This window comes from Chinchilla lanigera, unplaced genomic scaffold, assembly GCF_000276665.1.
Source record: "Chinchilla lanigera isolate Chin_1 unplaced genomic scaffold, ChiLan1.0 scaffold00057, whole genome shotgun sequence".
In the NCBI taxonomy this organism is placed as follows: domain Eukaryota; kingdom Metazoa; phylum Chordata; class Mammalia; order Rodentia; family Chinchillidae; genus Chinchilla; species Chinchilla lanigera.
Window position 1 is genome coordinate 11,598,515 of NW_004955458.1, and position 19,563 is coordinate 11,618,077.

At 46.0% G+C, this 19,563-nt stretch overlaps 1 protein-coding gene across 1 annotated transcript in view; it reads left to right on the forward strand.

Moving 5' to 3' along the window:
* Tbc1d30 (TBC1 domain family, member 30) overlaps positions 1–19,251 on the forward strand; it is a gene marked incomplete at its 5' end in the record, with an annotated part of 86,700 nt that extends 67,449 nt beyond the window's left edge. Inside the window, 5 exon segments of the mRNA XM_013520910.1 lie at positions 1,491–1,596; positions 10,849–10,961; positions 12,545–12,684; positions 13,679–13,885; positions 15,725–19,251. Coding sequence (XP_013376364.1) covers positions 1,491–1,596; positions 10,849–10,961; positions 12,545–12,684; positions 13,679–13,885; positions 15,725–16,509 — 1,351 coding nt within the window.
* Positions 19,252–19,563: the final 312 nt, after the last annotated feature.

A 19,563-nucleotide genomic window follows, 5' to 3' on the forward strand; every position in this document is an offset into this window, starting at 1 on the left:
AAGAGCATGGGTACAGAGTCACAGAGAAAGACACCAGGGAGCGGATACAGACCCCAAGGCCATGCAGTGGTCACCCGGTCTCCTGGAGACCTGTGTTCCACCAACCTCCTGGGTGGATGCCAAAGCCGGTCAAGGTAACCCTCCACCGCCAAGGCCACACTGTCATCCCCAGATGATCTTGCCAAGAGCACAGCCTCTCCAGCCCTCTTGTCCTGTCGAGGCTGAGCTAGTGGAAGAGACCTTTGTGACATGCTAGCCGCAGCTCTGACCTCAGCTCTCACTGGCTCCCTCTGGCTGCGCAGTGATTCCCCACAGAACTTGTGGATCTGCCTGCAGGCGGTGCAGACCAGCTCTCTGCTGCATCTGAGCCTTTGCAGTGCTTTTTGTTCCTCGCGGCCTGGAGAGCAGTTTTCAAAACTCATCTCAAGTATTTTTTCTCTTCTTCACACCCTGGGGTAAACTTAACCACTTTTAATGTATTCCCACATGCTGTGCTGTACTTTTGTAATAATACCTCAACTCTTTATTTCTTTTATTTATGATTGTGGTACTGGCATTTGAAACACCTTTTGGAGCCTGAGATTTTTCCATCACCATATTATTAATTTTTTTGGATGACTCTAAGAATCACCCAACTAATGTGTGTGTCAAAGCGTATGTTTTATGGTTGGTTGGTAAACAGAACTATCCTACACAAAGACTATTGTGATAGAGGAAGCAGAAATACTTAGTGCTGTTTGTTTTGGATTATTTCTTCTGACCTCCTTTAAAGGAAAGATTAGAATCAAACCTGTCTCACTGTGTTACCAGGTGATAGATTCTTCCGGAGAAGAACTCAGAAAGCTCTGCCTGTGAAAGCATTGTGTGAACTGATGAAATATGCAAATAAAGTTCTTGTATTTTTCACCTTGTAATTCAACTGTGGTTTGATTTCAGTCTGCTAATGATACCACTGCAGATTCAGGCCAGCAGGTTCCCTACAGGGGGTAATTGTTCTTCGGTACCCAATTTTTCGCGTGGGATTTCTGTTCAGTGGTGGGTATTCGGATGTGTTTAATGTGTCGCATGGAAGGAATAAAGACACCGCCGTGGGGCTGGGAGGCTGGGAGGCTGGGGAGCCAAGCAGCGGAGATGGGAAGTCGTTCTGGGACAAGTATCTCTAAATTACTTTGTTTGTTTTGAGTGGAAGACTCACAGTGTTCCCCAGGCTGGCCTTGAACTCCTGGGCTAGGCAACCCTTTCTCTGCTCAGCCTCCCGAACAGCTGGGCCTATAGGAGTGCACCTTTGCTCCGAGCTTGCTCTTAGTATTTTTGATCTTTTCTCTGGATATAGCTTGCTGTATGTGAGTGTGACCCAGGAGTTTGATTTTTGTTGATTGCCACCTTAATTGATTTGATGGCAGGAAATAGCACATCTTGTACTGCAGCAGTGCCAGACCTATAGCATGTGGACCCTAAACAAATCCTGTCTCTGTCCTTTCTTCATCCAGGCAGATAGAGTGCTGTGAGACAGCAGATGAATTCTACAGCACGATGGGGCGCCTTACCCAGGAGATGCTGGAGAACGACCTTCTGCAAAGCCATGAGCTCATCCAGGTGAGTGGGCAGCACATCCCCCAGGTGCGGGAGCCCTGGGTCCTGCGGGAATAGCTGGGAATAACTGGTGCTGGGCAGTGGCCCAGGGAAATGCATCTGGCCACCTTTCAAGCTTAGTTTTTCAGCTGACCAGAGTCAGTGTATAAATCAGCAAGAAGGGAGAAAAGCCAGAGGGGTGGTGCACACCTCTAATCCCAACACTCAGGAGGCTGAAGCAGGAGGATTGAGGCCATCCTGGGTGAACCCAATCTCAAAAAAAAAAAAAGAGAAGAAATGAGTGATGGCTATTTGTTGGGGCAGGCTGGCTTCCTTTTCTTTCTTTTCTTTTCCTTCCTTTCTTTTTTTTTTTAGACAGGATCTCACTCTATAGTTCAGGCTGGTGCTAGCCCCGACCTCACTATGTAGCCCAGGCTAGCCTTGAATTCTCAGAAATCCTCCTGCCTCAGCCTCCCCAGTGTTGGGATTACAGGTGTGTGCCACCTGTGGGGCTCTCTCTCACATTGTGTTGCTTAAAAATCATGAAGCCCAAGATAGAAATGAACTGCAAAGAAAAGTGGTGAAATTGCCCGATGCTTATTCTGAATCTGGTTCTTCATCCTCTCAGAGAGAGGGCTCTGGGGTAAAACAATTATTTTTGGAAAGAAATTACTGAGGATAAAAGAGGAGATTATTTCAATCAGGCTTTTGGTTTATTTTCAACTCAGGTTACTAAAAATCACAAACTTCAGCGTGGAAGACTTGAAAGATTTCGTTATTCTGTGGGATGTAACTGTAGCTCAAGGTCATGTTCCGCAAGTCACTGAAATTGACAGTGGCCATCCAAAAAGATAGCTGACTTATGGATACTCTCTCTTCCTTTATATTCTTTTGTTTGTTTGTTCATTTAGATATGGCCTTTCTATGTAGTGCAGGCTGGCCTTCAACTTGCTATGTAGCCCAGGCTGGCCTTGAATGCACAGCAACCCTCCTGCCTCAGCCTCCCGAGTGCCTGGCTTACAGGCGTGAGCCACCATGCCCAGCCTTCCTTTAGATTCTGAAACATAATTTTGCCCTTCCTCTCCTTCAGCACTTTTGCCCACTTCTTTTCCTGCCTCCCCTTCTTGCCCCTGACCATTTGTGTGACTATCAGAGATTGTCCTTGCGTCTTTCTTCCTTCCGTTTCTGTCTCTCTTTTGATTTGTCTCTCCTTTTTCTTGGTTTCAACTTCCACCTTTGTGCTGGGTTCCATGCCCGAGGTCATTTTTGAGTGCTACGGTTCAGTCAAAACAAACTAGAAAACTAAGGTTCAGGTACTGATTTACGGCCTGAGAAGGGGGTGCTGCGCTCCCTCACTCACTTCCTGGTCCTCCCGGCTCCTTCTCAGAATCTGTTGCTCTCAGCAGACAGCTGCCTGCCTCCTCAAGGACACCGCCCGCCTGGCACGACTGTCCTGAGCGTTCCTGTCCCTTCCATGTTCCTCTGCACCGTCCTCTCTCCGCTGCTCCTCTTGTCTCAGAGGAGGAAGTTTCCCGTCTGACTCTGTGTGTGTGCTCCGACTCCAGCTCTTGTCATAGCTCCTGGGCCTTGGCTTCCATGCACTCCCCCGGAGGAAAGTGCCTTACACCGAGCGCCATTCCATGCCCTGTCTTCACCTGGCATTTCCCACATATCCTGCAGAGCTGCCAGAATTCTATGCCCAAAGCAGGACTCTGAGAGGACGTCGCTTCTTCCCAGATGGAAGTCCCATGCTCCTCCCTACCGGCAGAACAGCATAGCTTTCTCTGGTAAACCCCAGCGCTGTTTCCTAGGCAGTGTTGATCCACATTATCGGCCGTAGCTCCTGTTCCTCCTTGCATGCTGTCTCAGTCTCGTCAAGCTGAACTGTCTTCCAGGCTGGAAGAAACACCTGGAAACACATCTCCTTTACACCTTCGTGCTCTCAGCGAGCTTCTCCCTTCACAGACCTCCCTTTGGAAGATTTCAGTTCAGATACTGTCTCCTTCCTCACCTTCTCTCACGGTCTTAACTAAAATCATCTCCCATTTCCTTGGGTGTTTTCTTTGTCATATCTTGAGCACTTTCATCATATGCTACCCCAGTTCTACTGTGTCTTATTCTCTCAGTGGTTCTACACCTTCCTTGAGGGCAGAGGCTGCCATTTGGGCTTTGGCTTTAGGAGAGTAGCTCGTTAAGGTATTAATTCAGCAAGCAAGCATTCATTGAGAGTCTGGTTAGTTTTCTGCCTGTGCTTTGTCAGTCGCTGCTTGCGGGTGTGCACACAGCGTGCAGGGGCTGGCCCTCCTTCCCGACCCCCTCTCATACAGTCAGCGTCCTGACGGGCGTGCAGTCGTCCACACGGTTGCTCTGGTTATTTCACTGTGCCAGGTACGGAGGCCTTCTGTTAGTACTGGGAATAAAGCGTCTCAGCTTTGTTTTCTAGGATCTGCATGAACATCTCCAGATATTTCCTGAGCGTCTCCAAACGTCAGGTACTGAACCAGACTCTGGGGACACACAGGGAAGAAGATATGGGCCCCAAGCCCTGGGCTCGTAGCTCCCTGTAGCACAGAGTGGGGTGTGCACTGAGAGAGAAGTGTGGGGGCCGAGGAGGAGAGAGGGCCTAGTGCCTGAGAGGCAGGGGCAAGGGGTGGGGTGGGGAGAAGTCGGAAAGGTTCCCTTGAGGGAACTGCTGTCTGTTTCTGTCTTTATTTTCTTTGTTGTTTGTTTTTGTAGTTTTTCTTCCGGTACCGGGAATCGAACTCATGACCTTGCACTTGCCAGGCAGGCGCTTTGCCACTGAGCTAAATCCCCAGCCCCCTGTTTCTGTCTTTAAAGATGAATGAAATGGGAGTTGCCCGGGCTTCCTGTGCACTCATTCATGTGCGTGGGGACCTTGGCTGGAGGCCCTGGTGCGGAGCAGACAGAGGCAGTGGCTGGTGGATACGGGAGCAGCCGGGCAGAGGCGGAGCCATGGGAGGCTGTGGAGCCTCTGAGTGACGCCACACGGAGTTTGGCACCAGGGCCCGGAGCAGGGAAGGTTGCAGCCCATTGTAGGCAGCTTGACCTTTAGGGCTGTGGTTGAGAAACTGTTTGCCGGAGTTCTGGGGCTTCTGCGGACCCTTGGAAAGGGAAAAAGAGGAGCCGTGGATCTGAAATATTTTTGAGATGAAAATGTTTTGAGTGGGTGGTGGTGTTTTGTTTTGTTTGCGACAGGGTCTCGCTGTATAGCCCAAGCTGGCCTCAAACTTGCAATCCTGCCTCAGTCTCCCAAGTGCTGGGCTACAGATGTGCGCCACCACGGTCGGCTTGAGTGGTGTTTTATGTCAGCGGTGTCCGTCCTCTGTGAAGATGGGCCTGATAAGGTCAGGCCGGACAGCGGAAGGCCTGTGAGGAGGCAGCGAAGCGTAAAGACAAGAGCGGAACAGAGACGGTGTCAGCAAAGGAAATTGACTGCGTGTGGCCCGGGAAGCTGGATAGGGGTGTGGGAGAAGGAATGGGGGCGCGAGGGCGACCTGTAAGCTTCTGGCCTGGGAGGAAGAGTAAGCGCACTGCGGGGAGGAGGCGACCCCGTTTCCAGGCTGCACTGGCGGTGTTCTGTGGCCGCCCTGTTCCTTCATGCAAAGGTGTCCCGCACTGCTTCATAACTGGAATTTAGCCTGCTGGTCGCCGCTCCGTCCTGCCCAGGGCTCTGTAGGTCCCAGGTCCCTCCGGTGGGGTATCGGTGAGAGCCCCACGCGCCCACCCAGTCCCCCTTCACCCCACAGCTTCCGTCGTCTCTGCCCTCACCAACAGCGTCTCCACGGTGCTAAAGATGTCCAGCGGTTGGCTTACTGCTCCCTGCAATGACTTGATGATGCTGTTTGTGATTTTCAAGTGTGTTGACTTTTTCTCTCTGAGAAGACATAGTTTCTTGATGAAAAGGGCTTTGTAGTACTCTCCGTAGCACCCAACAGAATGCTAAGCATATAACCGCTTGCTCTGTAAATATGCAGAATCATAGTACGTTTGATTTTGAGGCAGTGGTTTTCAAGCTTGACTGTGTGTAATAAATACTTCGGGAGTATATAAAATGTAGATATTTGGCCCATGGGTATGTCTGATGCAGGTGGCTTTTAGAGCAGGTAGAGAAACTGGCTTAGAGAAGCCTTCAATGTCAGCTCATCGAGTTCTATCACTTTACAGGAAGGAGGCCGAGACTTGGAGAGCGGGCATCCTTAGTGGTCTAGTAGCAGAGCCAGGGCTGAGAGCTACGTCCTGGACTCCTGGTCTAATGCTTTCTTGTTCTGCCTTACTCCAGTGATGTCTTTCTGAAAGAAGAAATCCTCTTTAGAAGAATAAGGCAGCATCTCAATTCACTTAGAATTTAAACAATGCCAGAAGGAATTAGTGAGATGTTGGATACCGTCTTTGTTCTCCAGGAGTTTCTAATTAGATATCAAGAGGAAGAACAGCTTCTTTATCCTGCTTTAAGAGAATCCTAGAGAGAGAATTATGGGCTGTGGGAAGATTAGTTAGATTCCATTTTAGTAACATTTCTGAGGCATGTCAAGGAAAACATCTGGGTGAGGATGAACTAAGCCTGATTTTTTACAAGTTATATTTTCATGTTTCTTGTGAAACATGTCAGTAATGAAAAAAAGAAATATACTTCCTTTTCAACAGTGCCTAAATATAAATGTCTATTTAAATGTATGTTGGTATTTCAGATAGTAAATAGACTTGTCAATTTTCTTTGGCATCCAGAATATTAGAAATGGTGAATGTCATTTCAAACCACTCTTTTCTGAATTCATTCTTTTTTTTTTTTTTTAAAAAAAAGAAAAAACAGTTCAGTGACTGTGATCTGGCTATGGTAGACCATAAATCTGTCAACAAACTTGAAATGACTCTGGATGAAAAATGTGGGCTAAATATAAAGTCTGTATTTTTGAGCTGAAGAGATGAAAGGATTCTCCCCTTCTGGCTTTTCCTGATTCTCTAAGTGACATACGCAAGTTAATATAGATCATGTAACTCTTCTAATTAGCAGAGGCCAATTTTTACTTTTGAAAAACCGATAGCATTAAGTAGGGGAACTGGGGGAGTGCTGATGAAGTGGTACATCTGGACATGAGCGGGACCTTTGACAACATCTTAGGTAAATTCCTTGAGGGTCTTATCGAGAAAAATTTGCGAGTTTCTATTATTAGGATTGTATGTGCTTTGTGTGTGTGTGTCTATGTGTGTGTGTGCGTGTGTGCGTGTGCTCTTTCAAAACACAATTTCCTGTTACCTGCAAGCAGCTGTTGCGTGCTAGGGGTGGGAGCTGCGCTTGGCCCTAACTCTTCCCTTTTTCCATCAGTGATGGGTTGGAAATTGCAAGGATGTGGGTGCTTGTTCAGTACAAGGACAATGTTTGATTCATTAGTTCAGGCAGAAATTGACTCCATCTGCCCCGCAGAGTGGTGAGTGCCCGTAGCTGGGAGTGTTTAGGCAGTGCCTGTGGGGCCATCTGTCAGAGATGCGCTAGAAAAGGCTCTTCGCGTGGGAGAGAGGTTGAGCTACATTGTGTTTAAATTCCTTCAGAACCCTGAGATTCTATTACTGTACCACTTTAGCTCTAAGAGCTTAGTAAAATCTTTCTTGGAGTCTGTTGTAAATCTCCAGTTTGTAAGTTGGAAGCCTCAAGGTTTTCATGTACCTGGAGTGCTGCCACGGGGAGCCAGGGATACATGGGGCGCACAGGACAAACATACCTTCAGACGCCAGCTCTTCGGATAAGCGAATGAGTGTAAGCAAAGAAGAACTATAAACACGTTTGTTTCAGAAATACTGATTGCTTCTTCGAAGGACCGACTGTAAGTAAACAACAGAGGAAGGAAGACCTGAAGGAGAAATGGAAGCTAGCTAGTCTATCTCTCTGTCTCTCCTCTCTCTCTCTGCGTCTCTGTGTCTCTGTCTGTCTCTGTCTCATCAGGGGTCTGCAGCTGAGTGTGCTCAGAGCCCAGACCATCTGCCCCGGGGCAGGATGGAGGAAAATGAGGGCAGGAGGTGCTTCCCGTTCTTCCATTACAGAGCTGGACAAGGAAATTGTCCAATGCCCTGTTACAAAACTAGGAAAAGTCAAGCACAGGTGAATCTTCTGCGAGACACCCCAGTTTTTTAGTCTTCAGTGAGATATCTTACTTATAAGGCATTTTAAAATCTCTAGCATTAGTAATCTCATTTTTTGGTTCTCTCATGTTTAAAAGTTGATCCACATTGTATGATTTTCTTAAATGTCTGGACCAAGTTATTCAACTGTTAAGAAAAAAGAAACCCCTGGAGAGAGGGGGTGGGTTGACTCCTGGTCCTACTGTGGGAGCACATGTGCTGTGCCATGGTCAATCCATTTGAGCCCGTGCTGCTGTGCCCGGGATCCAAGAGAGGAGCTGAGCTTTGCTTCTGAAGTTAGGATTGTGCGTCTCTTCCCTCCCCTCAGAAGGGTGTGTACAGTAAGACGTGGTCGTGGGAATTGTGGAGGGAAGAAACCGGCAGTGATGGTGAGGCAACTGTTGGATGCTTCTGCAGAGCCAGAGAGGTCATTCTGACAGTATTATTAATAAATTATAAAGTATTTCAGGCATACAGAATTTATTCAGAATAGCACAGCAAGACCTACATAACCGTATGCAGCTAAAGAAATAAAGCAGTAACAGATGGGCGAGCGCACTCAGACCCTTCGTCCTCATCTTACCAGCTTCTCTCCTCTCAGAAGTAGCTCTGACCCCTGAGTTTCATACCTTGCATTTCTCAGATGAGGAGAGGGAAGCCAGGAAGATTGGAAATCCATGTAATTCACACTTGGGCTACCGAGAGCCACAAGGTGCCCGCTGTTTCTCTTTGGGTTGGAGGCATACTTCACTGTTAGTAAACGTGTACTCGTTCTCAGCCTTCGGGACATGCGCAAGTATGTAGCCTGTGTGATAAGGCAGCGCAGAGGTTACTTCTGCGGTCCCTGTAAACCGTAGCTTCGCCTCAGTAAGCATGGAGAATTGAAGGGAAGGAGTTGTAGCCAACACCTGCTCGGGATTTTGTGGCGCTATGGTGAAGTGTAAGTGGATGCCGTGAAGGTTGCGGGCAGTCAGGTACATGTTCAGGCTGTTAGCGCCAAGGTTGGAATGGGTTTTCACAGCGCTGGTATTGGCCTACAAAGTGACTGAAGTCCCTTCAAGCCTCCTGTTCCTATCTGTAGTGGATTGACAACTGGTGGTCAGCTTATAACGCCCAGCTGAATGGAGTAAGCTGGTGCTGGGTGTGGGAGGCCCACCTGGGGATTGTTGCCAGCAGCATAAGAGGCAGAACTGGAGAAGGAGAAGGAGACTGTTGGGAGCTGAGAGGGGCCGTTGGGAGCTGGTGGAAGCTGTAAGGAGCTGCTGGTTCTGTTGGAGGAGCTCGTCATGCTGGCTTTCCTGATGAACTCAGCTGTTTTCATCCTCTGAGGAGCTCAGGACATTATTGGCACTGAGAATGGCTTTGGTTCACTTTGGGGGAGCTCTGGTCCTCACTTTGTGCATTGCTTCCTGGCTCTGGAGGGGAAGATGGTGCACTGCTGGTCTCCTGGAGAAGCTTGTTACATTGGCTTTCCTGATGGGAACTCGGCCATCTAAATCATTGGAGGAGCTCGGGACCTCACTGTTGCTGAAGATGGCTGTGGTACTTTTCGGGGGAGCTCTGGTTCTTCTGAGCATTGCTTCCTGGCTCCAGTGCAGATCCCTCAGCCTGCTAGCACAGACCCTTCATCCCGCTGTCACAGACTTCCTAGATTCCACCACTGACCTTTGGGCCTTCCGAGTGCAGATCCGTGAAACAGGTCTACACAAGACGTTGCTGTGGATTTGTGGGCAGCATTGTTATGAGCTCTAGGTCTTCAGCTGGACTCATGCAGGACATTGCCGTGGGACCCAGGCCCTCAGCTGGATTCTTTGGTCTAGTGTGTGGACAGATTTCCTGCACTCTTTTGTATATCATTCTTTGGGTGACTGTTATAAATAATCATATAAAATATGTGTCCTGTATTATATTGTTTCCCCTTGCAAAGATACCCCACAAACCAACACACTATCCCTACACATATTAGATGCATTAATTCTTCAGAGAAACAGAAATTGGGAGAAAAAAATATCATTTAAAAATATTTTCCTAGAAAAGTGTTAGGATGATTGATTGGCTTCACAGATAAAATGGTAGTGTGATTGATATGCATTTCTAGTCAGTAAGAACCTGAAGGGTTATAGGAATTTGGCTGGAGCTATTAAACTTTCACAAACACAAAAGAACAAACAAGATTATTCTCTTCCTGCTGATGAAATAAGGCATAGTCTCAAAGTGCTGGTGTTAAGTGCAGGTGCTTTTCCCTGTTTTTAATTATACGTCTTTTGACAGTCGGTGTTTTACACCTTGTCACTTTTTTCTTTTCCTTTAAAAATAACAGGTAACAATTTTCACCTAGAACTCATTTACAGATGTTCGGAAAGGCGGTATCTTTGGAGAAAGCTTGCCGTCGATCACAAGATCTTCCACAAGATGGTGTTATTCCGAAGGCTGACATCAGTGTCCATAAAACTCAAGACAGCGAAGAACAAGCTTTATCTTTAAAAGGAAGGACAGTTGTGGACTGTTTGTTGTAGAGCTGACGGGCACTGTGGATTTCCGATTTTACCCGTCTGTGAAATGATGGGAGGGAGCCAGGCTGTTGCATTTGGCCAGTCATGTTCACCAGTTAGAATACCCAGCCAACTGGGCATTGGTTGGAGGCCTCACTGTTACACTTATCAGTACAGATTTGGTATCCTTTATCTGAAAACCTTGGACCAGAAGTGATTCACAGCTTGGATTTTAGGATATTTACCTTTATGTAATGAGGTGGGACCCAGGGATGGGACCCAGGTCTAAAAATGAAATTCATTTATGTTTCATGTACACCTTATACACAAATAGCCTGATGGTACTTTTGTGGAGTATTTCTAGTGCACTTGAATTTTGTTTGTGATCTGTTCCGTGAGGTCAGGTGCGCCATTTTCCATTTTTGGCATCCTGTAAGTGTTTAAGAACTTTGGATTTTGCTTTAGGGATGCTCGCTCTGCAATGTTCTTTTTGTCTTTAAAGTGTATTACTAAGATGGAATCTCTCTCACTTGCTGTGTACCTGCCTCTTCACCCTCGGCATTATGAAACTGTAATTGTCTTTCGGGGGTGGACAAGCGTAGTTTAGGGCCTCCATTGAAGACTTGACCTTCTTGCTTTTGCTTTTCAGACGGTGTATTCGATGGCGCCATTCCCTTTTCCACAGTTGGCAGAGTTGAGGGAAAAGTATACCTACAACATTACACCATTTCCAGCCACCATGAAAGCCACCTCAGTTTCTGGGTAAGATTTTCTTTTTCCTTGTTGTTTTCATGATGGAAGACTTAATCCCTTTATTATTGTAAATGAGTACTTATTAAGCCCCAGAAATATGTGCAAAGTAATTTGGTACCTACGAGCTCAATAACTTTTCCAAATGTTTTGATTTAAACTCAAGAGAGATTTAAAAAAACAAAACAAAATCCTAAAACATCCCTAAAACAAAAGTCAGAATGCTTTGCAAAGAAGTTTGGAACATAAATTAAAGGAATGTTTAGCAAGTCCACAAAGTATTTAAAACCTCAAAATTAAAATTATGGGGAGCTAATGTGGAAATGGACAGGTGAGCTGATTTAAAATACTGTAAAGACCAGACGTTGACAAATATGTACAATTTAGTATTTGAAAAATTAGTACATTAAATCAGCAGTGAAAAATGTACAATTTAGGAAATAGCTCTGAGCCAATGAGAATTAATCTAGAAAGAATCATTTGTGTTGTATATTCATATATGGGTGAGAATATTAAATGGAAAAATGAGTAGAAGAAAATGTGGGAGAGTTTCTGTAGTTCTTTGAAATTGAATAGCCTTAGTAAATTATTCAACATAAAAATAAAGGAAAAATACTACATTTACTGAAAAATAATTTTCTACCTGGCCAAAGCCAAAACAGAGCAAAACAAAACCTCTCTAAAGTAGACTAGAAAGTATGTGTGGAAAAGTATTTTAAACTTCTACACAAAATAGAAGCCAATATCTTTAATATATAAATATATTATAAAATATATAAAATGTATAAAATTCCTAGAAAATAATAAAATAGTTACTCCTGGAAAAGTGATGAAAGAATGGAAATGAACCATTTATAAAAAAATGCATTGTCATCAGTACTGAAAAGTGGTCTAAAACTAGGTTCTGTTTTACTACCTCTATATTGGCAAAAATTCAAAAGTTTGATGGTGCGCTCTGCTAGTAAGTCTGTAGGAAATAGATACTGTTATACATTGCTGTGAGAGGTTAATTGCTAGAGGATTTGTAATGAGTCACAGTCGCAGTATATACCAAAATTACTAGTGCAAATAGCATTTGTCTCAGCAATTCTCTCAGCAGTTATCCCACAGGCTTATTTTCACACATATAAAACACAGTGTGTATAAGGTTACTTGTTGTAGTATTGTTTACAATAGTATAATACTGGAAACTGAGTAGGCACCATTGGCAGCCTGATTCCGTATCATGAGCTGTGTAAATATAATACAGCCGTAGAAAGGGTAAGAAAGCTCTATGTGAATACAGAAGGATTAAAAGCAAAATATGAAAGAGGTTATATAGTATGTTAATATTTCTGCAAACCAAAGGTAAAGAACTATAGATATATCTGCTTATCTACGCATAGACAAACTGAGGAACACCTAAGAAATTGGTAATATATATTACCTGTTGGAATTAGGTAGGGCAAGAACTGGGCAGAATTTGGCAAAGATGGAAGACTTTCAATAATCCTATAATTATGTAAATATGATGTTTAAACCATGTGATGCTATTATCTGTTTTTTAAAAAAATACCACTGCTTTCTTTCACTATTCATTTTCTGCGTTTCCCAAGGCGACACGGTAAGGTCAGAGATAGCGATGAAGAGAACGAGCCGGACGACGAAGATGCGATTGCGAACGCCGTGGGGTGCCTTGGCCCCTTCAGCGGGCTCCTGGTGCCTGAGCTCCAGAAGTACCAGAAGCAGATTAAAGGTGAACGGGAAGCTGTCGACTGAGGCCGTCAGGCTGTGCTGGCTCATTATCACCGGGCGTCATTACTGTGTCCTGTGCAGTTACGTGCTCCAGGATGGCACCGTCACCTTCTCCCCATTTGAGCATTGTCCTTCCTCATGGATTGTATTTGAAGTGGCAGTTCTCCTTTTTATTTTCTTCTCTGGAGAGAAGTGATTTCTAGGAACAAAGGAAGTAAATGTATGGGCTGTTCAGCTTTTATCTGACAGATTCAGTAGAGGTTAGAAGAGTTGAAACGTCTTACTTTTTCAGTTGGTTCCAGGCCAGAATCACGTATTGTCCTGGAGAAGCCTGGGCCTCTGCCCTTGGTCTTGTGCAGCCTGTGAGGACACCCTCGCTGCAGTAATTATTTCTCTTTCCTCCATGTGATCTCAGCGTTATTTAAGGGACAGATCTACTAGCTGCTGATGTCACAGGAACAGACGCTGTATCAGATGTAACACTCCCAGGAAGCAGCAGGGAATGTTTGTTAAATGAATAAAAACACTCATTTCTAGTGATACATTAGTCTGAAACTTTGAAACATTTATAAAATGTATCAGTATTTTTAGCTTAAGGAAAATGCACTTTTAATGACTGTCTCAACCCTACAAGCCACCAGTCTTTTATAAATCCACAGGCAGTTGTACGAGTATCTGCACAATGATTTTAGACATCTGGTGTTGTGTTTTTCTAAGGGAATTTCAGAAATGGCGTTGATTTCCATGGAGAAGCAGTTGATCTTATGTTTATATAACAAACACAGAAGTAACAAAATCAACCAACCAACACAGCTCCGTTGAGACCCACAGTTAGGCTAATATGAAAATATGGAACCCAATGAAAATAAGCACCAGGGGGCATTTTTGTAGTTTTGCATGTCCTGGAGGCTGAGGTATCACACGGGGTTGCAGTGTGATTGATTCCTACTTGATCCTGTTACTCCCCACTGAGTTTGTTTCTTCCCTGAGTGCAGAGGCCGAGGAAGACCAGAGTCTGAGGTCCAACAACATCGCAGAGTTGAGCCCAGGAGCTATCAACTCCTCTCGCAGCGAGTACCACGCAGCGTTCAACAGCATGATGATGGAGCGCATGACCACGGACATCAGCGCCTTGAAGCGCCAGTACTCTCGCATCAAGAAGAAGCAGCAGCAGCAGGTGCACCAGGTGTACATCCGGGCAGGTAACGGGAATGGCTTTCGTCCTGGGTTCAGCTTGCGCAGTGAAGGCTGTGGGATGACTAAGCGCAGCTTGGCAGCCACGGACTGCGTCGGCCTGAGATAGTAGTGTATTTAGCAGTTCACTTTAAAATTTTATTTTGTTAGGCTTTAAAGAAGAAAAAAACCATGGGTTCCCTGTAGGGCCTGAGGACCAGTCAGCCGACGGTATCAGCTGCGTCTTTGTTTTGTGTGCTTGGGGAGATGGGTTGACAGATGCTGTAGAACGTTGCAAAGCCCTGCGATCCTTGGATTTGAGGAATTCATGCGTTTCATAGTAGGCTTAGTTGTCTGTGCGCTCGTAATACAGTGCACGTGATACAGCGGTCACTGAGGTAGTAGTGGAACAGAGGTTGTGAGCGGGGAAAATGGACAAAACATTAAGAAGCTGGTGCTCACTGAGGAGTTAGCAGTGTTCTGGGCATGCGCCAAGAACACAGCTGCAGTTGGTGGTGCCCCTTTCCAAGGATTGGCAAGCTTACTTTTCCTTTTAATTCGGGAAAATCTCTGAATAATCTGCTTTATAGTTTAATATATGCTGATTTGGGAGTGATTGTTCTTGTTCTAACTAAATATCATAACGAAAATCATGCCTGTCCAGATTTAACCAAGATGTCTATTTGATATGTTTTTAAGTGGCTTGTGAGCATGTGACTGATCTTGCATAAGAACTGAATTTACCTCCCCTTACCAGGAGAAATAGGTGACTCGTGGAGGTTCTTTATCCTGAATCATTAAAAAGGCAATCACAGATCAAAATATGATATATGTTTATGTGTATAATATACACATAAACTTGTATAAAATTATAAAATTGGGGCTGCGGATTTAGCTCAGCGGCACAGCGCCTGCCTGGCAAGCGCAAAGTCGTAAGCTTGATTCCCGGTACCAGAAAACAAACAAACAAACAAAATTATAAAATTAATGTGTACCACTAATAATGTATTTTAAAAGGAAAACAGTCACAAAAGAAACTAAACAGCGGCAGCACTTTAATTTTAAAGCACGGGCACGTACATTTCCTTTTTTGTCCTTAGAGCATCAGGACTATAATACAATTTACAGTGCTTTCCAGAAGAACAAAGGTTTTGATGATTTCCAGTTGTCACCTGGCTTTGAAAGTCCCCTGAGAGCACAGAGGTGCTTCTCCATGCTCAGTACTAGCACTGAGCAGTGTGACACCACTGAGACCCGCAGCCTTCCCCCCCCCCCCCCCCCGCCGTCTCACTTCATCATGTGTGCGGTGTGTTCTTGTCTTACCTCTTAGCAGCTGATGGCTGTTAACCCATAGGGTCATAGTTCATAGTGTTCATTATCTTATTTTTTAAAATTTTCAAAGAATTTTCTGCATATGAGGGCTCTGAGTGGTGGCACACACCTGTAATCTCAGCACTGGGGAGGCTGAGGCAGGAAGATCGTTGTGCGTTCGAGGCCAGCCTGGGGTACATAGAGAGTCCAGGCAAGCCTGAATTACCTAGTCGGACGCTGTCTCTCATACACACAAAAGGACCTCTGAGGTTGCTCTCTCTGGAAAAAAATAGGGAGAGTGGGCTTTCATTAATAATGAGGGGGTCAGAGTCCCCGTCTCCTTTCAATTTCCCTCCTTCAGTGTCTTTGAAGAGCGGGTACTTGGCTCCCCAGACGCTAGGGTGGAATTCAGTTCTGCTGTCCTCAGTCACATGGCCCTGCCAGCATCTGAGAGTACGTGGGAGGGAACGTGGGAGGGGCTAGGGATCTTCACGTGGTTCAAGGTGGATGTGTTTCTCTCTGGTACATTTCTCACAGCCTTCCAACCTTTCTTTCAGACAAAGGGCCAGTGACCAGCCTTCTTCCGTCTCAGGTAAACAGTTCTCCAGTGATAAACCACCTTCTTCTAGGGAAGAAGATGAAGATGACAGACAGAGCTGCTAAGAACGCAGTCATCCACGTCCCCGGCCCCGCGGGAGGCAAGGCGTCTCCTGCCCGCCAGGAGGACCTGAAGACGAAGCTCAACTCTCCGTGGCGAACTCACATCCGAGTTCACAGAAAGAACATGCCGAGGACCAAGAGCCTCCTGGGCTGTGGGGACACCGTAGGGCTGATGGAGGAGCAGAACGAGGGCTGCAAGGCCAGCAGCCTGGGGACGGGCGAGGACTTCTCCTCCAGCTGCGCAGCGACGGCTGAGGGCGAAGGCAGCCACGCTGACGGCACCGCGAGGACAATCGAAGGCCAGTCCCCCGAGCCCGTGTTTGGGGAGGCTGACGTGGACGTGTCTGCGGTGCAGGTGAAGTTAGAAGCCTTGGAACTGAACCGGAGGGATGCCCCTGCTGAAAGTGGACCCAAGGTGCACCCGCTCTGCCAGCAGCGTGTGCCAGAGCCGTGCGGAACCCCCGGAGCAAGTAAAGCTGCCAGCAGGCTTCCCCACGACAGCCACTCCAAAGCACCCGCCTTCAGCCCTTTCCCTAGCGTCAAGCCGCTGCGGAAGTCAGCCGCGGCCAGGAACTTGGGCCTCTACGGTCCCACAGAGAGAACCCCGACCGTGCGCTTCCCGCAGATGAGCAGGGGCTTCGGCAAACCCAGCAGCGGGAGCAGTGGCACTAAGAAACGATGATGACGGCGTCTCCCAGCGACGGTGCATCTGGCCTCACCGCGGCAGGATGGCCCAGGCATCTCGCTGCACCCTTCCCGCTTTGTCCAATGCAAATGAGTAGAGGTTCGGAGCAGCCCTTTGAAACAGGAGTTGGAAGTTCAATGCTGGGGGCTCGAAGAGAGATGTTTTCACGTCCACGTGATAAAATGGATTCCTGGCTTATTTTTGTCCAGGAAAAATAAATATTGTGGTTTTCAAGTGTGAAGTTGTCCCAATTTTTCCTTGTGAAATATTTAGAAAAGGTTCTCTCTAGACTGTTACGTGCTCCTCTGTGCTTCTGTTCTGAGCGCCTTTCAGGACCCCGGGAGAACACCTCCCAGACCTCCTAGTTCTCTGGTATTACTACTGCTTAGGCATACGCACACCAGCCTGCTTTAAGAGGAACTGTAAAAAGAGAGTAAGTTTCTTACATGCAAAAAATTCCTGATCTTTTCCTGCTCTGCTGGTGGGGGGATTGTTTGCATGCGTGAATTTTCCCTCCGTACCTATCACCAGATTGATTTTTATTCTTATGCTAAAAGGTAGGTGAAAAAAAATCAGGGTAGCTTTTTAAAAACTTTCTCTTTCTACCTGCAAAATGAAGAAAACCTTTCGACTGTTGAAATTTAGGTTGATAACCAAATTGAAGATCATATACAGGGAGCATAAATGGGATATGCATTAAATAGTTCCCCTGGACTGCTTGCTAATTCCACTAAGCTTTTCCCGAGGTTCATTTCTACCCGCAAGGAGAACGTTGGTCCTCAGTGCTACAGATGACTTGATAGGCTCTGCATAGAACTCGTGTCCTCAGCCATGCAGCTCATTTACCTACCAGCTCTCTACAGCAGATGCACACGGCCTCTGCCCAAAAGCCAGAACACAGCACTGCGACTCTGTTACTTGAATTTTGTGCTTTTTGATGGGATTACTTTGTTACTTGAACACTGCCTTTCTCCGGAGAAGGCGCTGTGCTTTCTCACTCGCTCTCACCCACTCCACTCCTGTCCTGGTCCCCGTGGGTCAGAGATAGCACCTCTTGTCTCCACTATGCAATTGGGAACTCTCAGCCACACAGAGGCAAAGTAGCACTTGAGTTACTCAAGGTAAGCACCCCCTGTATTCCGTGTGACTTAGCCACGTCTCCTCCAGTGCAATAGACAGGTCTATTGCTCTTTGTACGCAGATGCATGGGCTACAGAGCTTGTACAAACCAAGACTGGGAAGCCATACACCACGCCCCACCCCCCTTGACTTTCAAAGGATCTTTCTCCTATGACAGCATTTCACAAAGCCAGCTCTGACCTCCTTGTCCTGAAAGGGTAGTTCATTTTAAAACTGCTTCATGCACCTGTCATTTCGCTGAAGAAAAGGCTCACTCCTCAACCCTCCTCTTCCCACCATCACTGGAGTAGATTCACATCTTTATCTTCATCTCTAGAAGACCTTTGCAATACTTACCGGAATATGGTCAGTGCAGTCACTACTAATTTGAACTAATCGATTTGTTAATTTTGAAGCCAAAGCTATCGCGTTAGAAGGGACTTTTACTATGGGGGACAGCCATTTTTTAAATAGTAAAGCAGAATGTGGTTGTGTGGGCTTTTTTTCTTTTTTTGAGCAGAAAACAGAAGAATGGCCTATACACTGAGAAAAGCCATGTAATCCTCTTTGTGACATTTTCACCCCCAAAGGAGCGGAAGATGGAAGGTATGACTTTATCAGTCACTGCGGGTTGGGCCTTGAGTTCCGCACTATCTGAAGTTAGCGTGCAGCTTCTCCACAAGCAGCCACACCCGCAGCCTGCTTTTTGGGAAGGGTGTAGGAGGGAGGACTGGGCTCGCTTTTCATACCACCCCCCAAGATGAGACCTACAGCATTTTCCAAAGCTAAGCAAATGACGGGATTTTCTTCCATCTGCTAAACTTCAGGCTAAGAATGAGCCCACCTCATAATCGCACCCTCTGTCTCATCCTAAGTGAGTCAGACCAGTCATGTTCCCCTGGAGTTTTGTTCTTCCCTCTCAGGAGGCAGCTCGCTGGCTCCCTGAGGGTCTGAGCTTGGGAGGTGGGTAGTGAGACGGAGCTGTGTATCGCTGTCTTAGTGTCGGCACCATGTTCTGCACCGTCAGTGTTTCTTTTCATCTGTCCCCCAGTGTAGGTCTTCCTGGGATAGGGGTGGATGGGATGGCGTGTGGTTTGGAATAAGTAAGAACTGGTTGAATAATTGAACAACTGAAAAAGATAAAAGTCCTTTGAAGACAAAAGTGGCTTTGTCAGAATTTTAAAACTCCAGCTAATTCCTGTTAAGACAGTCTGTACCAATAACGCATGCATTGTACCAAGTAATCAGTGTGAATCGATCAAATTTTGAGCCTTGCCTACTTTACAAAATAGAGCAATGTGAGTAGCATCTACCACATAGCATGTACAAAGACCAGTATGGACTTGCTGTCTTCCCTATGTATCGGACACTGTATGCAAACACCAGAAGTACTTAACAAGTAGCAGTTTATTTCTAGATATGTCTGTATCAGCACTTTTTTTGAGAGTCAACTCTGCACCTCAATCCTCTTTTAAAAGCCTCTAGATAATCTAAACCTAGTTTGTAATGTTGACCAATGAGCTGTAACTGTTTGAAACATTGTATTCCCTTTTTTTGGTGTGTGTGTGTGTCACTGTTTTGAAAAATTGTACTGAATACAAAGATATATGCATAAAGATTCTCATTGTTGTGATTGTGCTATTTAATATCCAAGCGTGTGCGTGAAATGCTATTGTGATACCCCCTCCCTTCCTTTGCTTTTCTTTCCCACCCTCCCCTGGTCACTAGAACCAAGGAACCAACCCAGTAAGCCCCATCTCCCCCACCCTGATTGCTGGCTTGCTGGAAGGCCTACAGCCTGCCCAGAGTGGGCAGAATAGCTGGTTCCTGAATGTAAGCAGAACATGTATATATATATATAAACTAACTTTTAGACCTAAACTTCCTTTGGTTTGATAGAACAAGAATGAAATTTAGCTTCATGAATAGTTA